The sequence below is a fragment of the Arabidopsis thaliana genome, chromosome 5, assembly GCF_000001735.4.
Source record: "Arabidopsis thaliana chromosome 5, partial sequence".
NCBI classification, from domain to species: Eukaryota; Viridiplantae; Streptophyta; class Magnoliopsida; order Brassicales; family Brassicaceae; genus Arabidopsis; species Arabidopsis thaliana.
Window position 1 is genome coordinate 1,168,776 of NC_003076.8, and position 18,851 is coordinate 1,187,626.

An 18,851-nucleotide genomic window follows, 5' to 3' on the forward strand; every position below is an offset into this window, starting at 1 on the left:
AAAAGAGGGACGGCGATGGTGGTGTCTGCTGTTATGATCGGCACGAACGGCGATTGGAAATTGATGATCGCCCTTTTAGTCGGCGTCGCTTTTTTCTTTCTTTCTTATTCTCTTTAGAGTTTATCAAATGAGAATTCATCATGTCTATATTAATGAGAAAGAAAACAGTTTTTTTTTTCTTTCTTTCAAAAACTGGTTATTATAAATAGGGCCATACCGTAGTGGGCTTTTAATAGTTAATGCTACTAAATGCGAAAACAGTAATCCAAAAGTCCAGAACTGGTCCGTAAAAGAGTCAGTCTGGTCCACGAACCACCGAACCGCTGGTTTAAGTTATCTGATACTGCGCGCACACTAGTAAGAGTTTAGTTATCCCACGCTAACATGCGCCAACGGCAAACATTAAAGTAAATTAGGAATTTTCAAGATTTAACAATTTCTTTACACAACTTTCTCTCTCTTTGCTTCTCCTCCGTTTCTCCGTCGTTGCGCAACCGCACAGTTCATATCGTTTCTTCTCCTCATGAAGATTCCGCTGCTTTTGCCGTTGTTGATCGTACCGTTACGTAAAATTTCATTGTGTTGATTTGGTCCCGATTTGAAGAAGCCAGGAAGATACATCTTTGAAACCGGCATCGGAATTTTCGAATCTAGGGTTTTAGAGTGCTGGGTTTCTCCACTAGGTTTCTGTTCTTGATCTTGTTAATTGTGGGATTGATCTGATTTTGGTGTTTGAAGTGCTGGGTCTTACGGAATTGGGAATTTAAGATGGGTAATGTTGAAATTCCGAATTGGCTTAAAGCTTTGCCATTGGCACCTGTGTTTAGACCTACAGACACTGAATTTGCAGATCCCATTGCTTACATATCGAAAATCGAAAAGGAAGCTAGTGCCTTTGGGATTTGCAAGATCATTCCTCCTTTACCCAAGCCATCGAAAAAGTATGTTTTCTACAACTTGAACAAGTCTCTTTTGAAGTGTCCCGAATTGGTTTCAGATGTTGACATTTCGAAGGTGTGTAAAGAGGATAGAGCTGTATTCACCACTAGGCAGCAAGAGTTAGGCCAAACTGTGAAAAAAAACAAAGGAGAGAAGGGTAAGAGTAATTCTCAAAGGAGTGGTGTTAAGCAGGTTTGGCAAAGTGGAGGCGTTTATACATTGGATCAGTTTGAAGCTAAGTCGAAAGCTTTCTACAAAACCCAATTAGGAACGGTTAAGGAACTGGCACCAGTTGTCATTGAGGCATTGTTCTGGAAAGCGGCTTTAGAGAAGCCTATATATATAGAGTATGCTAATGACGTGCCTGGCTCTGCTTTCGGTGAGCCAGAGGATCATTTCAGGCATTTCCGGCAGAGGAAGAGGAGGGGCAGGGGATTTTATCAGAGGAAGACAGAAAATAATGATCCATCAGGTAAGAACGGTGAAAAGTCATCGCCTGAGGTAGAAAAGGCACCCCTTGCTTCTACAAGTTTATCATCTCAGGATTCGTCCAAGCAGAAGAACATGGATATTGTTGATGAAATGGAAGGTACTGCAGGCTGGAAGCTCTCCAACAGTTCGTGGAACCTTCAGATGATTGCACGTTCACCTGGTTCTGTTACACGTTTCATGCCAGATGACATTCCTGGTGTTACATCTCCCATGGTTTATATCGGTATGTTGTTCAGTTGGTTTGCCTGGCACGTTGAGGATCATGAGCTTCACAGTATGAATTATCTTCACACTGGCTCACCAAAGACTTGGTACGCTGTCCCTTGTGATTATGCGCTTGACTTTGAAGAGGTTATCCGCAAAAATTCTTATGGCAGGAACATTGACCAACTGGGTACGTTCTTTTTGAAAACTACTGCTAAAGATGATATACTGTTTCTGTATTTATAGAGATATGTTGTTATTATAATGCATGTGAAAAATGAGGTTTCCTAGAATGATTACCGCATTGACGTTTTCTTTATTAGCATAATTTTCCTACTTTGCAAATGAAAATATGGCTAACATTGACCATGGTATGAAGAGAGTTTATTAATTGTGGTTAATTGTCGTAGGTCTTATTGCTTTTGCGCTATGATAGATAGAAGAGATTGCAATACTCTTAGGAAAAGCATTGTCCTGTTTCTCATTAACACTTCTCTGCTCGTTGTTACTGTCAGCTGCTCTCACCCAACTAGGCGAAAAGACAACTCTTGTATCACCTGAGATGATAGTTGCATCTGGCATTCCCTGCTGTAGGTAGGCCTTTTATTTCATTTAAACTTTCACTTCTGTTATGTGGAGATATGAGGCAGTGTTTTCTTATAACTACTTCCATTCTCTGCTATATCTATGTTTATTTATGTTTGTTTGCCTACGTAGGTTGGTACAAAATCCTGGTGAATTTGTTGTGACTTTTCCGAGGTCTTATCATGTAGGATTCAGCCACGGTAAAGTGCCTTTTTTTTCAAACATTTCTTTCAAGTCTTAGTAATTCTGTTCATTCCATTTGCATTCTACAAAGTGGTTGAGAAAATGTGAGAAATTGAATAAAGCTGTGGAGAAAAAGGGTGTTTATCGACATAGCATGAGGTGAGGATTGATCTTCCAATCAGAAGAATGAAGAATCATATTTCTATTGGGTAGTTATTTCAGGCGCATAGTAAAAAAAGTGGATAGTTTGGCTTAGGTTAGGAATACGAATTACAAACTTTTCGGAATCCATAACTAAGCGGGTTTAATATAACTTTTCCTAGGTTTTAACTGTGGGGAAGCCGCTAATTTTGGAACCCCACAGTGGCTCAACGTAGCAAAGGAAGCTGCTGTGCGTCGGGCAGCCATGAATTATCTACCCATGCTGTCCCATCAGCAGCTGCTATATCTCTTGACTATGTCCTTTGTTTCAAGGCAGGTTACCATGGTCTCTTTGTCATATAACCTGTACGTTTTGATGGACCATGTCAATGCTCATATTCTTGTAATTATTACATTTTCCAGAGTGCCACGATCATTGCTACCAGGTGGTCGTAGCTCCCGACTAAGAGATCGGCAGAGAGAAGAAAGAGAGTTCCTTGTGAAAAGAGCTTTTGTAGAAGATATATTGAACGAAAACAAGAATTTATCTGTTCTTCTTCGAGAACCAGGCTCTCGTTTGGTGATGTGGGACCCTGATTTACTTCCGCGTCATAGCGCACTGGCTCTTGCAGCTGCTGGAGTTGCTGGTGCTTCTGCTGTTTCACCTCCAGCAGTGGCAAAAAAAGAACTTGAGGAGGGTCATTCTGAATTGCAGAATAAAGAAAAGACTTCTCTTTTAGAGGAATTGAGCTTGTTCATGGAGAAGCTGAATGATGTATACTACGACGATGATGATGGTCTGCTTAACGATTTCCAAGTTGATACTGGAACCTTGCCATGTGTGGCTTGTGGCGTTCTTGGCTTCCCCTTTATGTCTGTGGTACAGCCTTCTGAAAAAGCATTAAAAGATCTCTCAGAGAGACAAGGAGAGACAGGTAACAGATCAGTTTTTATCCAAGCTATGAACTGCATCATATGCCTTTTAAAGTCTATTAATTCTGTTTCTATTAACTCTACAGATGCTCAGGAAATTATGACACTGTCATCAGAAAAGTCTGACTGCGAATGGAAAACGTCTTCTAGATATATAAGACCTCGCATTTTCTGCCTCGAACACACTATTGAACTTCAGAGACTGCTGCAATCAAGAGGTGGATTGAAATTCCTTGTTATTTGCCATAAAGGTTTGTCTGCATCATTTGCGATACTTTTTGATAAATTGTTGAATAGAAGAGAGTTATGATTTTTACACCCCCCTGGAAATAAAAATTATCTAAAAGTCTGTTGATTGTTGATATTCTGTTAACCTTTTTCTAAAATTGTTGCAGACTTTCAAAAATTCAAGGCACATGCGGCTATAGTGGCAGAGGAGGTCAAAGTCCCTTTCAGCTATGATGATGTCCTGTTAGAGAGTGCATCTCAGGAAGAGTTGAGTCTAATTGATCTTGCAATTGAAGATGAAGAAAAATACGAACACAGTGTAGACTGGACCTCAGAACTTGGCATCAATTTACGGTACTGTGTGAAAGTGAGGAAAAATTCCCCTACTAAGAAAATTCAGCATGCACTGTCACTAGGTGGCTTGTTCTCCGATACAAGCCAGATGCTAGATTTTACAACTATCAGATGGCTGCAGAGAAAATCACGCTCAAAAGCTAAACCCAGTTCTACCTCAAGTTTCACACCTTGTGAACATCTTGAAGTAAAAGCAGATGGAAAATTAAGGGATAATTTGGATTCTCAGACCGGAAAAAAGGAAGAAAAGATCATCCAGTACTCGAGAAAGAAAAAGTTGAATCCAAAGCCTTCAGCAGAACAAGTTCAGGAGCTAGCTACCCTAGCTAAATCAAAAGATTTTGATAAGACATGTAAAAATTTTAGCAGTAGGTCACATCTGGATAGTGCAATTCGTTCTGAGATGAACAGTGAGATTGGAGACTCTGGAAGGGTCATTGGGGTATCATTTTCCATAAATCCTTGTAGCTCATCTTTCACTGTGGGACATGGGCAAGAACATCCCGAGATCACTGTCAAGTTTGGTTCAGATTTAGATGGGAATGTCACAAATAGTTTGAGTATGGTGAATGGAGACTCTGCTGACCTAACCTTAACCTCCATATCCAGAGAGCAGCACCAAGGACACTCTATGACCAGCAATAATAATGGCTCCAACTCAGGTAGTCATGTTGTGGCAAGCCAGACCATACTTGTTTCTACAGGTGATAATCATGACGGACCAAGAAAATTGTCTGGTGATTATGTCTGCAGTGATGTGTCTGTACGTGGTATTCAGGAAGCGGTTGAAATGAGTGACCAAGAGTTTGGAGAACCTAGGTCTACTGTCACTAATATTGAGGATGAACAGCAATCACAGATTGTGAAACCAACCCAAAGAGAAGCTGTATTTGGTGATCACGAACAGGTGGAGGGAGCAGAAGCTGTGTCTACCAGAGAAAACTTGTGCTCTGAAATAATTCTGCACACTGAGCATTCTTCAGCTCATGTGGGTATGGAAATTCCTGACATAAACACGGCCAGTGAGAACTTAGTTGTTGACATGACCCATGATGGTGAACCTTTGGAAAGTAGCGATATATTAAGTTCGAGCAATGGTGATGAAGCTTCTTCAAATGGATTGCAAGTTCTAAATGATGAGCTTAGCATGGAGAGTGAAGTTTCAAGCTCAGAAAACACCGAAGTTATTGAGGCTCCCAATTCTATGGGAGAAGCAAAGAAGAAGCGGAAAATAGAATCAGAGTCTGAGACAAATGATAATCCAGAGAGTAGCATTGGTTTCATAAGGAGTCCTTGTGAAGGGTTGAGGTCAAGGGGCAAGAGGAAAGCAACATGTGAAACTTCATTAAAGCACACTGAAACGAGTGATGAAGAGAAGAAACCCATTGCGAAAAGGCTGAAGAAAACACCAAAGGCTTGCTCAGGGAGTCGTCAGCAAGAAGTCCCCACGACAACTCACCCCAACCGTTGTTACCTAGAGGGATGCAAGATGACTTTTGAGAGTAAAGCGAAATTACAAACTCACAAGAGAAACCGTTGCACTCACGAAGGGTGTGGAAAGAAATTCAGGGCTCACAAATATCTGGTGCTTCATCAACGTGTGCATAAGGATGAAAGACCTTTCGAGTGCTCTTGGAAAGGATGTTCAATGACTTTCAAATGGCAATGGGCGAGGACAGAACATTTGCGTCTGCACACGGGAGAGCGACCATACATATGCAAGGTCGATGGATGTGGATTGTCGTTTAGGTTTGTATCTGACTATAGTCGCCACAGACGTAAAACCATGCACTATGTCACATAGAAAAAACGGCACTGAATGCTTAAAAATGGTGGCTGAACAAAGTGAAATGGCCTCTCTTTGGAATCGAGAGTTGTTGTAACATGTAATATCTGGTTGGTTTTTTTAGTTCTTTTCTAGTGGTTTAGACCGTTGCTATATCTCTTTATGTAGTATAGATGTGACTTCTTTCCACTTTTGAGAAGGCCTCGCACTCTTGTTTAGATTCGTTGTTAAACATGTAACGATTGGATTCAAAATGTTAATACGCATGACTCACCCATTTAATCCCAGATCTCTTCTTAGGTTCATTGCCTACAGACTTGTTGCAGCAGTTCCCAAACGGTTTAACAAAAAGTATTCTTGTTTTCTCCCAGGTCACAAATATCAGTCTTTTACGGAAATGTATTATAATTGGAAACTTAAGTTTTGAGCTTTTGGTTACGTGAGAAGTATTGTAATGTGTCAATTGGAATTGAGGAACACGTGTATTAAAAATAGAATCTATGTCAGATGTTGTAGTTACGTATACGTGAGTTAATCATTATCCCAATTCTTACTTGTATTGTAAATTCCTTAGAGGGTTTTATTATCTAACGATATAGATTACGCATCTTATTAAAATCACAACATAATGCTGCCAGTAACGATATCTTTTACGTATCATCATTATTATTTTTATTTATTTTTCAAAAAATGAAATAATATTTTATCTCTGCTAATGTAAACCAACAAAAATGGAGGAATAGTTGAACTTGGATAAGATGAATTGAGGTATGAAAAAACAAAATAAGGTAATGGAACTGGTACCTAAGCGTGACAACGACTCCTAATAAGGTAATAATACCAAATACGATAACACACATACCAATTGAAGTAATATGTGCAACTATTACCTAGTCATCAATTGACAAATGGTGTAATGGTATTATTTAATTTACTTTCAAATTATTTAATTTTGTTCCATAAAATTGAATATTTTATTTCTGACTGAAAACAAAAAAATATTACATATACAGTAATTCATAATTATTTGAATGTAAATTAGAAGAAAATAGAAATAAATTTATTCAATTTACATATACTGATAAACATATCAGTTAAAGAAAAGTGTGATTGTAGGAATAGAAAAACAAATTCTTTGGTAATTTTAATTTTATGATTTTGTTTTTTACTTGTCAAAAATCAAAAATATCTGAAAGGAATTAAATAAAGCGTGATCTAATCGTTAAAAAAGTGGGAGACACGTGGACAAATAAGGGAGGCTATTGGGGAAATAGCGGGGTTTTAGGATTGTCTTTAGCAACCGACCTCCGATATTAACCCGACGACGGTGTGAAACGGCGTTAATGTTATAAATATATATCTGCCGGCTCTTTTTCTTTTTTTCAACGGCTGCGATTTTCTCTATCTGATTCTGACCAAACCCATCTTCTAAGGTTTTCTCTTTCTTTCACTTTTTTTTTCTCTTCTCCGTTCCCAAAAATTTTCATCAAAAGTTTCAGCGATCTCCAAGTTCCCGAGGTTGGTTGGTTTTCCAAATTCCCTTTCTTTTCATTTGATCAATTCGTTTTGAAAAGGTCAATGATTTGTTATCAAATATTATTATGTTGTTGAATTTGTTCCAGGTTGGTCTCCAAGTTGATGTAAGAGAGAGGTTGTTAATGATCATGCGTTCCTCGTTTCCATCTTTTGCAGGAAACTCACAATTCTAAACGCAAGAGCAAGCCAAAAACGCATTTTTGGTTGTTTCTGTTTTGTAAAGTTTGAGAATTTGAATAAATGGGGTATGAGCCTGATCCAGATGCTCTTAGGTGGGGTCTTCATGATCTGGAGGTTTGTACACTTACAAATGCTGGTTCTTGCTCTAGTGTAACAAGGTATGAGTCTGGTGGTGGTGGTACTCAAGGCTATGTTAGAGAAGGTTACAATCAGCCTGTGACTGGTTATGTTGACAATGATGCGGTGATTGCTCAGTTTTATCAAGACGAATTGTCTAGAGTTGCTCGAGCCGAAGCATCGGGGATCAATAGTCTTAGTCCTACTTCTGTTGTTGCACAAGACTGGCCTCATCCTCATCAAGGTGGATTTTCACTAATAGTTCTTTTAAGAATTTGTCTATGCAATCACTTTTGATCCGTCATTTGGAATATCATTAGTTTACTTATTGTCTGCAGGACAGGAAAATCAAGGGGAAGCCATTGATATTACTCAGGAAAGTGATATTCTTCATAATCATAACGGTAACATGGAAGATAAGAATGTTGCAAGGATAAGATTTGAAGGAGGGCAAAGTTCCCCATCTCGTGATGATGACTCAGTTTGTTCTGTAGAAATAGAAGAAGAATCTTGGTCAGAGGTTGGGAAGCGACTGAACCAAATGATACCTATTGCTGTAAGTACCTCTCTTCTTTGTGAGTTTTTCTAACCAACTTATCAGAAGCATATGTAAGTTTAAAACCCCTGATTTTGATTTGCATGATGCAGCATGTGCCGAAAATCAATGGGGAATTACCGTCAGAGGATGAGCAGATTTCTGATCATGAACGGCTATTTCAGAGGTATGTTTTAGATGTGGTATCCAATACAAGCTAGAGAACAGTTTCTTGTCACCATTTCCGTGATTTGGTTGGTTTGATTTAACTTGCTCGAAATAGAAATGCAATCATATCTCTAGTCTTAATATTGCCTTAATCAATTTTGATAGCTGAGATTGGTTTCATACTTCTTCTCTGGCTTTTGCTAAGAGTCCAGACAGATTATTTTAACTTGGTAACTAATCTTAGCTTTATACATTTATATGAATGAATATTTAGAAATCTCTTCTTTTGTATGGTTATTATAAACTACAGATTACAGCTTTATGGCTTGGTGGAGAACAAGATTGAAGGAGATGGAAACTGCCAGGTTTTTTTTTTCTTCTTTTCCTTTTCTCACTTCTAAATTCTAATTAAAGCTTTGCAGATAAATCTCTAGCAGTGTCTCACTGGTTTACATTTTTTCTCAGTTTCGGTCACTATCAGACCAGCTTTACCGCTCTCCAGAACATCATAATTTTGTCAGAGAACAAGTTGTTAATCAGGTTGAGATATAGTACCAAGAAAATAATCTATTTCCCTCCATTTCAGTTCTATATTCTTATCACTTTGATGATTTAACACTCTTACATATATATTCCAGCTTGCATATAATCGAGAGATATATGAAGGTTATGTTCCAATGGCGTACAATGACTATCTTAAAGCAATGAAACGGTTCGAAACTTAATTCTCTCAATTCTTACCATTGGAGTTTACTGTTTTAGCTTCATCACTAATGGTGAGATTTTTGTAATATTTTGGGAAGACAGGAATGGAGAATGGGGTGATCACGTTACTCTTCAGGCTGCTGCGGATTTGGTACTTACACAACTTAAGCTCTGTCTTTTCTGTAGAAATTTGGTGTGTAAAATGAAAGAATCTTTAGGGAATGAGGTGAGATTTAGCTACTGAAGTACCTTTTTTTTTTGCTGTTATTGCAGTTTGGTGTTCGGATGTTTGTGATAACTTCATTCAAGGATACATGCTACATTGAGATCTTGCCTCATTTTCAGAAGTCTAATCGCCGTAAGTCACCTACAATTGCAGATAGTCTCTCTTTTAACACAAAATCCCGGATGCAATAAACTAATGTGTCGACTTCTGAATCAGTTATATGTTTAAGCTTCTGGGCTGAGGTTCATTACAATTCAATCTACCCTGAAGGAGGTATGTGCAATTATAATCATTGTTTAATCAAATTAGTTTGACTATTGAGCTTTGTTCTTCTTATGTTCTTGGCAATGTGTAGAGCTGCCGATACCAGAAGGCAAGAAGAAGAAGAAATATTGGGTATTCTGAGCTCTCTTTCTGCTGATGGAGGCACAAAGTTGAAGAAGTCTGCATATCGATATGTTTATTCTTTTTATCTAACTTAGAATAATTAGTTGTAGAGAGCAATATTGCTCTTGTATATACTGAACATAATCTCATTAGCCATAGTCTGCTCATTCTTTTCAATAAAAGTTGTATTGATCTTATAAATAAGAGGTTTACATTACATTTGGGGGAATCATCTGAAGAAGGATGGCTACAATTCTTGCTTACCTACCAAAGCCTCAATGTGTGTATCCCTTACTTACAAAACAGATAAAAACAAGACCAATCTTCGATAAAGAGAATAGTCACATAACTGAACATTCCTATGAGGGACCCCAAAAAAACTAAGAACAATCTGAGGAAAAAGAGCAGAGTCTTGAAACCTTCAATTCAAGTGATTGAATCGTTCTCTATCATTTCCCTGACTTCGTTAACCACGAAATGCGCTTTGTGGCCGCCAATAACTTCAGCTTGTTTCTGGCCATCTCTCCATAGCTGCAGGTTGTTTTGCATAGAGTTTAGTCAGAGTCTAGAACTGAATCATAAGTTTCTTGATATGGGAAAGGATAAAAAGAAACCTGAATCGTCGGCATTTTCTGCGTCCCCCAGTGTCCCAAACATTGAACAAGTAGTAGTTAGATCAACAAGACAACAATCCAAGCATCTGACTGAAACTGATTCGTACAAAAGGCTTACCGTAACTCCTGCACGGGAAACAAGTCTATATGGCACAGCGTTGACATCAACATGATAAAACCGCAGTCTGAAAGAAATAGTTGTTCCAATTAGAATGTACTTCACTGTCAAGATCCAAATCCATGGCAAAACATTCTATGAAAACAAGAATATAAATTACTGAAAACCTTGGATAGAATTCAGCAGCGAGCTTTTCGAGTTTTGGTTTCAAGTAAATACATTTCCTGCACCAAGCAGCCATCCTACAAAATCCATGCAACTAATATCTTCACCAACCATAAAAATACACAATCAAACACATAAGAGAGCAAAGACTTGAGATTTATCAAGCAATTGGCAAATTCAGGAACACCATGAGAAATCCAAAAACTTGGGAAGAATCAGAGTGCAAGTACTCTTTTTTCCAATCGGATTCGTGTTGCTACTAGAATCAATGAACCAATACTATATCGATTTGATCTAAAATCTCATGGAATTAACAAATTCTAACCTAGAAACTCACCAGACAATAACAACTGATTCACCGAGCTTCTGAGCATCCTCCATCACTTGATCGAAGTGGCTCTCACCACAGATAGGTCCGAGCTCAACAGACACCGGCGAGTCATCGAGCTCTTGCAAACCACCGTCCTGCTTCTGGATATCGACTGCTCGGATTCTCTCCGCTGCCAAACAGATTTTATCGGTAAAAGAATGATATTTGAAGTTTCTCGGTCGAGAGAAAGAGCTCGAGGTTTGGCGATATGGAGGAACCAAAGGTGAGATCTTTGGGTTTAAAGATCTCAAAGATGATGACAAATTTACAATTTCTGACATTCTCTTTCAGTCTCAGAGACTCAACAAGATTAGCAAATAATAAGTAACCTCCAATAGTCAATCAATATACCAAAACAAGAATCTCTTAGGAAAAGGCCCCCACATTTTAATGGTAATATCGGATAAAAGCCTCTACTTTTATATGAAACAATAAAACCCAACAACATTTAGATGATCTTACAAATCAATAACCATACACTTCAAGCTATTTTATCTTACAATACGGTTTAATACAATTATCTTACAAGATTTTCAGGTTTATTCCACCGCAGTGGTTCGGTGCGACTATATAAACCCGATCTTTGTTCTTCATATACTAAAACTCAATAATATGGCTATGCAGTGTCGTGTCGTGTCGTGCCAATGTTTTTTTTGTGGTTTAGGACGAAAATAAAATTTAGTTTAAATTTTTATTTAAATAATTAAATAATAAACTAAAATATATATATAAGAAGACAATTTCTATATATATATATATATATATATATATATATATCTTATTATATAAAGTACGGTTTTGAAAGTTACTAACTCACAAGATCATGACACGTGTCAATTTTAACAATTTTAACGATGTTAGATTTTAACATTTGTTAGATTTTTATTCTATTTTTTTTCTAATATAAAGTAAAAGAAACTAAATAAAGAAACATATTTACATATTTATATGTCTATATCTAAAATGTTAAACTTATAATTTTCTTAACTAAAATAGAAAACTAACAATAAGATATAGTGTATAGAATTAGATTATATTTATTAAAGTAAAATAGATATTTAAATTATATTGTAAAATTGAATTTGTAAGATTAAAATTTAGTTTACAGAAATATTAAATTAAATACTGAAAAAATATGTGAGTTACTATTTAAACTTTAAATATCATCAATAAGATGAAGTGTATAAGGACCAGATAGTTCAGATTACTCATGTGTAATGGAAAACTAATCGCATAGTGAATGAATTAGCAAACTATGCGTTTTAGTTACCGTTTAGTCTGCATTTATTTGATGTTTGTCCGATAGTTGCAAGTCCGACATTGTAAGATGATACACATGGGATGTTGTTATAAAATCTTCGAGTGTACTTTTATGTTATGAATAAATCATAAGGAGCTTTTGTCCCATATTCATTATCAAAAAAAGAAAGATGGAGTGTGTAGAATAACAAGATAGTTTATTATAATGAAATATATAATTAAAATATATTGTAAAATTGAATGTCTATGATTGAAATTTTATTAAATACAAAAGTTACTAAATTAAATATTAGAAAAAATGTGTAGATCACTATTTACTATTTAAAATTTAAATATTATTAAAGATTATTTGAAAAAGTTTATATCTTACACCCGCCTAAATATGCGGGTCTTATCTAGTATATAATAAAAGAATAAACAGAAAACAATACTAATCCAAGTGTTCAAATAATATATTGGAATAAATGTTACTAAAATGGATCATATTTGAACATAAGACATATTTGAAATAACTTAAACCAGTTAACCAACAAAATAGATTTAAATGATTGATAAATTTATACAATTATTAATTTATGATACTTATAGGACTATCAAGTTACATAGAATTTTCAAACTAATTTTTTATCTTTTATTATATTATCAAATAATGTTAAATATTACACTAGTCCGACTAGAGAAAAAATATTAATTTATAGTGATTATTAACTTATCGAGTACTAATTTATAGAGGTTTTTTTGTACAAACTGATAAGAAGTTAAACTTTAATTTACAATTATGCTAATTTCTTTTCTTCACCTAATCTATTTGAATGTTATATAATTACTAAATCATATTCACAATCATTCTGTAAAGTAAATTTCATTTAAACTCACTCAACATAAGTACTCCACAAGTGCCAATTGTTATACGCCGTGTAGTGGAAGTGTTCTATAGGTTTAGTCGTGATACACTTGGTTACAAAAGCAAACCTCTTTCATAGTAATAGGGTCCACCTAGTTCTTGTGCAATTCGACATAGTCTGACAACGACCCTTTGGTTGGACCAAGATCCGTATACGCAATTCTCATCTACCAAAACACGAACAAGGATTTTTGGTTTTTCTCTCTGAACATCTTGTAACTTCTGGATAAAATCTTGAGAGGTAAGTTTTTCTCCACCTAGGTCTTCTGCAATTGGACAAAGTCTAACTTTGACCACTCTCTAGTGTCGGTAGGACAAAGATTCGTAGAAGCACTCACCCGCTTCCCGAAAAGGAACCAAGACTTGTGGTTTCTCTCTCTGAAACTCATGGAACCGACGGGCAAAAGCTTGTGAAGTAAGTATCTCCGTCAATTTTCTTTCAGATGAAAGTAATGGTCGTACGATTTTCACAGTATCTCTAGCTAATATCTCCCCAACTAGATCCCTAGTCATCATGTACATAAATGAAATAGAGATTACTAAAAACCCTTGAATTGATTGAATTGATATAGAAGAAAGTTACCTTGAGTAAGAAGTAATCATTGTTTTTGCTGGAACTTTTCTTCTTCTGTCATCTTCAAAGGTCCAAACTTTTGAAAAACAAAATTTGAAAGTAAAAACATTTTTCAACCATATGTTTTTTTTTAATCAAGATTAACGGTCCGCTGATGCATATCTAATACAGTAGAAACTGTATAAATTAATAAATAAATAAAAAAATTAATCCTGATTTGTTGTTCCATTCTTCTTTTGAATAAAAAAATATCAATGCAATAACACAATTGGGCTTCCACAGTGGCTTTGTACATTTTCCAGTGTCCAGAATTGTAATATCTAAGGTCTCCGAATCATTTACACTCGCATAGATGAGATGAGAAAGGGATTAAGGTCTCTGAATCATTTTCTAGTGTCCAGAATTGAAATATTTTGCTAGCTGTCTCTCGATGCAGAAAAGCTAATACCGTCTTCAGGATTCCTAGTAAATGTGGGGCATAGCCATTTGATCATGTTAGGGCCTAACACCTGTGAAAAGCATGTAACTTTTTATGGTCAAGTTCTTAACCAGAAAGACATAACAGTGATGAAGTGATTGAAGACACAAAAGATAAAGGTCAATGTGATGAAAGGTACCGAGGTGAGGTTTTTGTAAAAGCCAACATCGAATTGATGCCTATAGCTTTGTCCTGATTTTCTAGCTAACCATGAGGCCCGCTTTGAATCATAATGCTACAAAGAAAAATTCCCAATTAAGATGAGAAAAAAAGACTTTATACGTCCTATCTTGGAGACTGTAGAGGGAAAATAGAATGCATACCTCAATGGTGGTCATATTGTGTGTGATGAGGTAGATATGCCAACAAAGGAGAGTCCCAAGTGTTATGCTTAGTCCGATCATGAAGATCCCACAAGAAACCTATACCGTCAACAAAATACCGATAACTGTAAGTTGCTTTCTTTACCGATAACTTACTCATCTCTAAGTTTCATATTCTTCAGAAAAGGATGTGATTCCTAGACAAATCTGCTTGAAGCTATAGACAAGTAGAAAAGTTTTTGAGAGAGTGCAGCCCATCTTTTGAGATTTATGAAAATCGCTTAGATGCTAAAGGTTAAGAGTAAAGGAAGACTTTCCAGTAAACCAAACTTACAATGAAAGTTTTGAGCGGAACATTTCCCGCATAGGAATCTCCGTTCTTGAATGCACAGCAAACCAGCAACACCTAAAATAACATTCATACACATAAGAGGAGAGTCTCACCAAAAAAAAAGAAGATTCAGAAATTGAGAATTGGGATTTACGTACTGTAGAGTAGATGGAAGCCACGGTTGCATAAAACACAAGAATGAAGAAAGCCTTATAGTTTGCATAACCAACACAGTTATTTATCCAGAGGCAATGATGGTCCTGCCACATATGTTCATAAAGAACCATTAACCAGTAAATCTCGATACACAAGATTCAGACAATGCTTTGACTCAAAATTGCTAAAATTTACCTACCATCTTCAAGACGCATCTTCTGCAAACCCGGCAATGGTGAGTCCGAAGAGGCTTATATGCAAAGCACTTATCACATTTCCTTGTTTCTGTAACCTATCAGTAAAATCAAACCCCGGGAAAATCAAATCAGAACAACATAATGCTATGCCTACTTGCAATCTCAAATATTCCAGGAGGAAGCAAATTCAGAAACTTAAGGACTTCAAAATTTAAGCAGCTACTTTATATCAAACAGCATCAACGATAAAGCCATTCTTCCTAAGCTTAACACCAACATCAAACCTCCTTTTGTAACACCAAAGAAAAAAGCCATCGACTTTCACCTATTATGAAATTCAAAAGACTAAACTTCTTCAATGACACTATAAGAATCTGTTACCGATCGATCAAGGCAAAAGGATCAATCTTTCTTAATCAGTGAAATTCTAAGAACTAGCAAACCCCAAAGATTCACAGATTCATCACTACTACTAGTTCAAAAGAGCAACAAAACATAAATCCCCAAATGCTTCAAATTCAGAGGTACACAGGGGAGAGCTTACGTTACTATTGGACCAGCCAGAGTCCTCAACATCAGGAGCATAAGATGCAGGAACACGACCTGGATCTACAAGAACGCAAATTGAGAGCGAGAAGAGACAGAGAGACGCCAATAAGCTGAAGAGTAAGGCGTTTAATTTCCCAGCTGAGCTTTGTAAACCAACCCAATCATCGATGAAAACAAACAGTGTGACGTAATACACGAAACCCATCACCAGAATCACCAAAAGGACCGGGATCGAGAAGAATCTCCGACAACTCATCGCCAAGATCTCTCCGTGGCTCGTGAACTCTCGACCGGTTTGGTTTATTCCTCGCCCGCCCAAATTTGATATGGTAACCGAATCGAAATTTCCAAAACTGAAAAATAAGTTAGTCAAATTTGCTTGAAACGAATACGTGGCAATATTTTATTCGCTACTTAACTACTTTACAAGTACGAAACGGGCTCAGTACTAAATGGGCTTCACTGTAAGTTATTGGGCTTATGGTGGCTTAATATGATATGGACTAATTAAATTGGGCTTGTGGTGGCCTAATATGGTCATGATAATGAGGAAGAAATTCAAATTTACTACATAGTATTGGCTTACTTATTGTTGAATTATATATATATATCAATTTATCTTTGAGTTAATATTAAAATCTGGACTTAAAGATTTTGTTTTAAAAAAAGTTTTAAAATGAAAAGTTATCAGTTAAAATTTAAATATAGGGATTTTGGAAGTGTTCATTTGTATGTTTTCCAAAAACTGTAAATCCATACCCAATTGTAGAAATAACTAAAGTTTACAACCATTTAGATTGCTTCTATAGCATTCATTATATCATCAATGGCATCAATTGTACGTTGGCCGTCGATGTTGTTATATTTATGTCATTTTCGGTTGATTTGATTGGAATAACGTACTAATTAAAAATTTACAAGAGAATAGAGCTCAAACGAGGACTTTTCTTTTAGTCTTCCAAAGTTAAATGTTATGTGTGGTTTTGTGAAATAGTCACAATCAATTAGTACGTCAGAAATATTTAAAATTTATATATACATTGCATATATGAGATAAAATAGTACAATAACTTAATATCAAGATAGTACTATGGAAGCTTAGCTACCATAAGTTCAATAGCCACCATGTGACTCGTGTCCCTCATATTTATTGGTACAACATCCTCCTACGTGTCATATATTCTATTTCACTTTCGTCATTTTGGTATAGTAAAATTTCATGATTAATCAACATTCAATCAGTTATAAAATGTTTCATCTAAAAGAAGCTAGTATTATGCTAAAAGCCTATAACAATTCGTATTCGTCAAAGATTTCACCGATCAATCGGTTTTGTATATTTTTATCTACAAAAGGAGAACTTTAGAATATGCAAGAGCATTTACATTTTATAATTCGTAACCAAGTGGAACTGAAACCTAGACATCACTGATCATTCCCTAATTAAGTCTATGGAAAACATACTACATAAAGATAACTAAATGTGTAGGCATGACAATTGATAAGACTAGCTCCTACTATGTTTTCTTTATTTTTAGTTTCCAAAGGAAGGTAGAGAAACCTAGATTGATCTATATAAATTTGTTTTCCCTAAATCATTATAGTGGTCAACGAGAAACTGCTTGTGAGTTGGGACTTGAGAGTTCTCCTAATCTAAATCCATTTAGAAAACTTTCATCATCCGATATCTGCCTTTGGACCACTCATTTTTGGTTCAGACTATATAACTCCTACTAAGTTGTGGAAAAGACCTCATTTTTAAAGTGTTTAGGATTAATAATCTCAACCGAATTTGTTAAGCAAATCTTAAAAAATAATTATTGGTAAATTTAAGTTTACGGGACAACTAACACACACAAAGTTACTGCTGAGATCAATAACTCAGATTATATTGTGATGATCCGAATCCCAAATGACCACCAACTCATTGACAGTTTACTCTTGCTATTTAATTTGCCTTTCATCAGTTATGCCAAATTAAGGACAAAACAATCACTCAAAGTTGTCTTAAATTGCTGGCCCCAACCTGACACAATATCTTTAGATTCTCCCTTCTCCATCTCTACAATGGATTTCTGTGGGGGCAATTCTTCCTTAACTTAATTTCTTTTTGGAATCATATGGCTGTTTTCCTATAAGTTTATGCATGACCAATATATTCATTCCGTGTAATTAGTGTTTTGATACACAATGCATATATCAAGAAAATCTATGGAATGTCTTATATATACTTATCATTATTGCTTTATCAATATAATAACCATGAGAACTGGACAAAAACAAACTAATACAACTTATTTTCATTCACTGCTCAAACTGTTTAGGGAATTAATTAAGATATAGAATTTCTTAGTAAAAAACAAGGGTAACAACTAAAAACGATCATTTGTTGTTACCAAAAAATAAAATTTTGCATAACTAAGTACTTCTCATAAAACGTGCATAATAAAGTTTAACATCACTTTAAGAAACACACAATGGATATCTAATTATTAATGTATGGAAATTTTATGTGACACTATTAAAACTCAATGTTCTGACGAAGTTTTGGCACAAAATAAAGACAAACCCACTTACGTAGCTAAGACAAATCACATACTTCGTTGTACAGATAAAAAAAGTAGTGTACACCTCTTCTCAGAATTACTTGTAGATGATTGCGTCAGATTGCATCAACCATTAATGAAATGTTGCATCACATATTATGTATAGTGTATTGAAGTTTGGACTAACCTTTTGGTTTTCATTGTAATAGAGTCTACCATTTAATTATATGGTATACAAACATTGCATATATATCTCCACCTACCTTTCTTGTTCATGAACTCACCAATAGAAGTGTACTTACTCAATTCCTTTTTGTTCTACAAACTTTACTCTCTTGTTCACGAACTCACCAATAATAGCGAAAATGTGTCCACATGGTATCTTCTTATTTGTAATTCAGAAATAGATATTTAAATCGAAACGAAGAGAAGAGACAAATGGTTCTCAAGTTGAGCACTTGAAAACAAAAGTTCTGGTACAATGTACAACACACCGTAATGTTTGATTTGATTTGGCAAGAAAACCAAATTTCTAATATTACAAAATTAGAACAATAAGAAAATTTC

At 35.7% G+C, this 18,851-nt stretch overlaps 6 protein-coding genes across 7 annotated transcripts; 2 read left to right on the plus strand and 4 right to left on the minus strand.

The window, feature by feature from the left end:
* Positions 1–377: 377 nt before the first annotated feature.
* ELF6 (Zinc finger (C2H2 type) family protein / transcription factor jumonji (jmj) family protein) lies at positions 378–6,217 on the plus strand. The gene is made up of 7 exons (NM_120506.5): positions 378–1,825; positions 2,151–2,229; positions 2,353–2,420; positions 2,727–2,877; positions 2,968–3,479; positions 3,564–3,728; positions 3,873–6,217. Exons 1-7 carry the CDS (start codon positions 769–771, stop codon positions 5,861–5,863), a joined length of 4,023 nt encoding a protein of 1,340 aa, NP_196044.2. The 5' UTR covers positions 378–768; the 3' UTR covers positions 5,864–6,217.
* Positions 442–636, minus strand: AT5G04238 (uncharacterized protein; the record flags this gene model as incomplete). The annotated part of the gene is made up of 1 exon (NM_001125695.1): positions 442–636. One exon carries the CDS (start codon positions 634–636, stop codon positions 442–444), a length of 195 nt encoding a protein of 64 aa, NP_001119167.1.
* A 1,012-nt stretch (positions 6,218–7,229) lies between the features above and the next one.
* AT5G04250 (Cysteine proteinases superfamily protein) lies at positions 7,230–10,233 on the plus strand. Of its 2 annotated transcripts, none has more exons than NM_001125696.1 (11): positions 7,230–7,363; positions 7,468–7,922; positions 8,017–8,234; positions 8,327–8,400; positions 8,692–8,746; positions 8,847–8,921; positions 9,020–9,093; positions 9,189–9,237; positions 9,360–9,444; positions 9,529–9,585; positions 9,668–9,925. In NM_001125696.1, the coding sequence occupies exons 2-11, from the start codon at positions 7,622–7,624 to the stop codon at positions 9,715–9,717; spliced, it is 1,038 nt and encodes a 345-aa protein (NP_001119168.1). In that variant the 5' UTR covers positions 7,230–7,363; positions 7,468–7,621; the 3' UTR covers positions 9,718–9,925. The 2 variants fall into 2 exon arrangements, with proteins under 2 accessions (NP_001119168.1, NP_568136.1); NM_120507.5 differs by having other exon boundaries at positions 7,233–7,363; positions 7,538–7,922; positions 9,668–10,233.
* WCRKC2 (WCRKC thioredoxin 2) lies at positions 9,869–11,285 on the minus strand. The gene is made up of 5 exons (NM_120508.4): positions 10,934–11,285; positions 10,599–10,673; positions 10,432–10,498; positions 10,314–10,331; positions 9,869–10,230 (listed from the first exon to the last, which is right to left on the minus strand). The coding sequence occupies exons 1-5, from the start codon at positions 11,245–11,247 to the stop codon at positions 10,126–10,128; spliced, it is 579 nt and encodes a 192-aa protein (NP_196046.2). The 5' UTR covers positions 11,248–11,285; the 3' UTR covers positions 9,869–10,125.
* Positions 11,286–13,249: 1,964 nt separating this feature from the next.
* AT5G04267 (uncharacterized protein) lies at positions 13,250–13,519 on the minus strand (the record flags this gene model as incomplete). Its single annotated transcript, NM_001125697.2, has 1 exon — positions 13,250–13,519. One exon carries the CDS (start codon positions 13,517–13,519, stop codon positions 13,388–13,390), a length of 132 nt encoding a protein of 43 aa, NP_001119169.1. The 3' UTR covers positions 13,250–13,387.
* A 331-nt stretch (positions 13,520–13,850) lies between these two features.
* Positions 13,851–16,088, minus strand: AT5G04270 (DHHC-type zinc finger family protein). The gene is made up of 7 exons (NM_120509.4): positions 15,734–16,088; positions 15,192–15,284; positions 14,995–15,096; positions 14,840–14,911; positions 14,506–14,604; positions 14,322–14,417; positions 13,851–14,213 (listed from the first exon to the last, which is right to left on the minus strand). Exons 1-7 carry the CDS (start codon positions 15,992–15,994, stop codon positions 14,121–14,123), a joined length of 816 nt encoding a protein of 271 aa, NP_196047.3. The 5' UTR covers positions 15,995–16,088; the 3' UTR covers positions 13,851–14,120.
* Between the last annotated feature and the right edge of the window lie 2,763 nt (positions 16,089–18,851).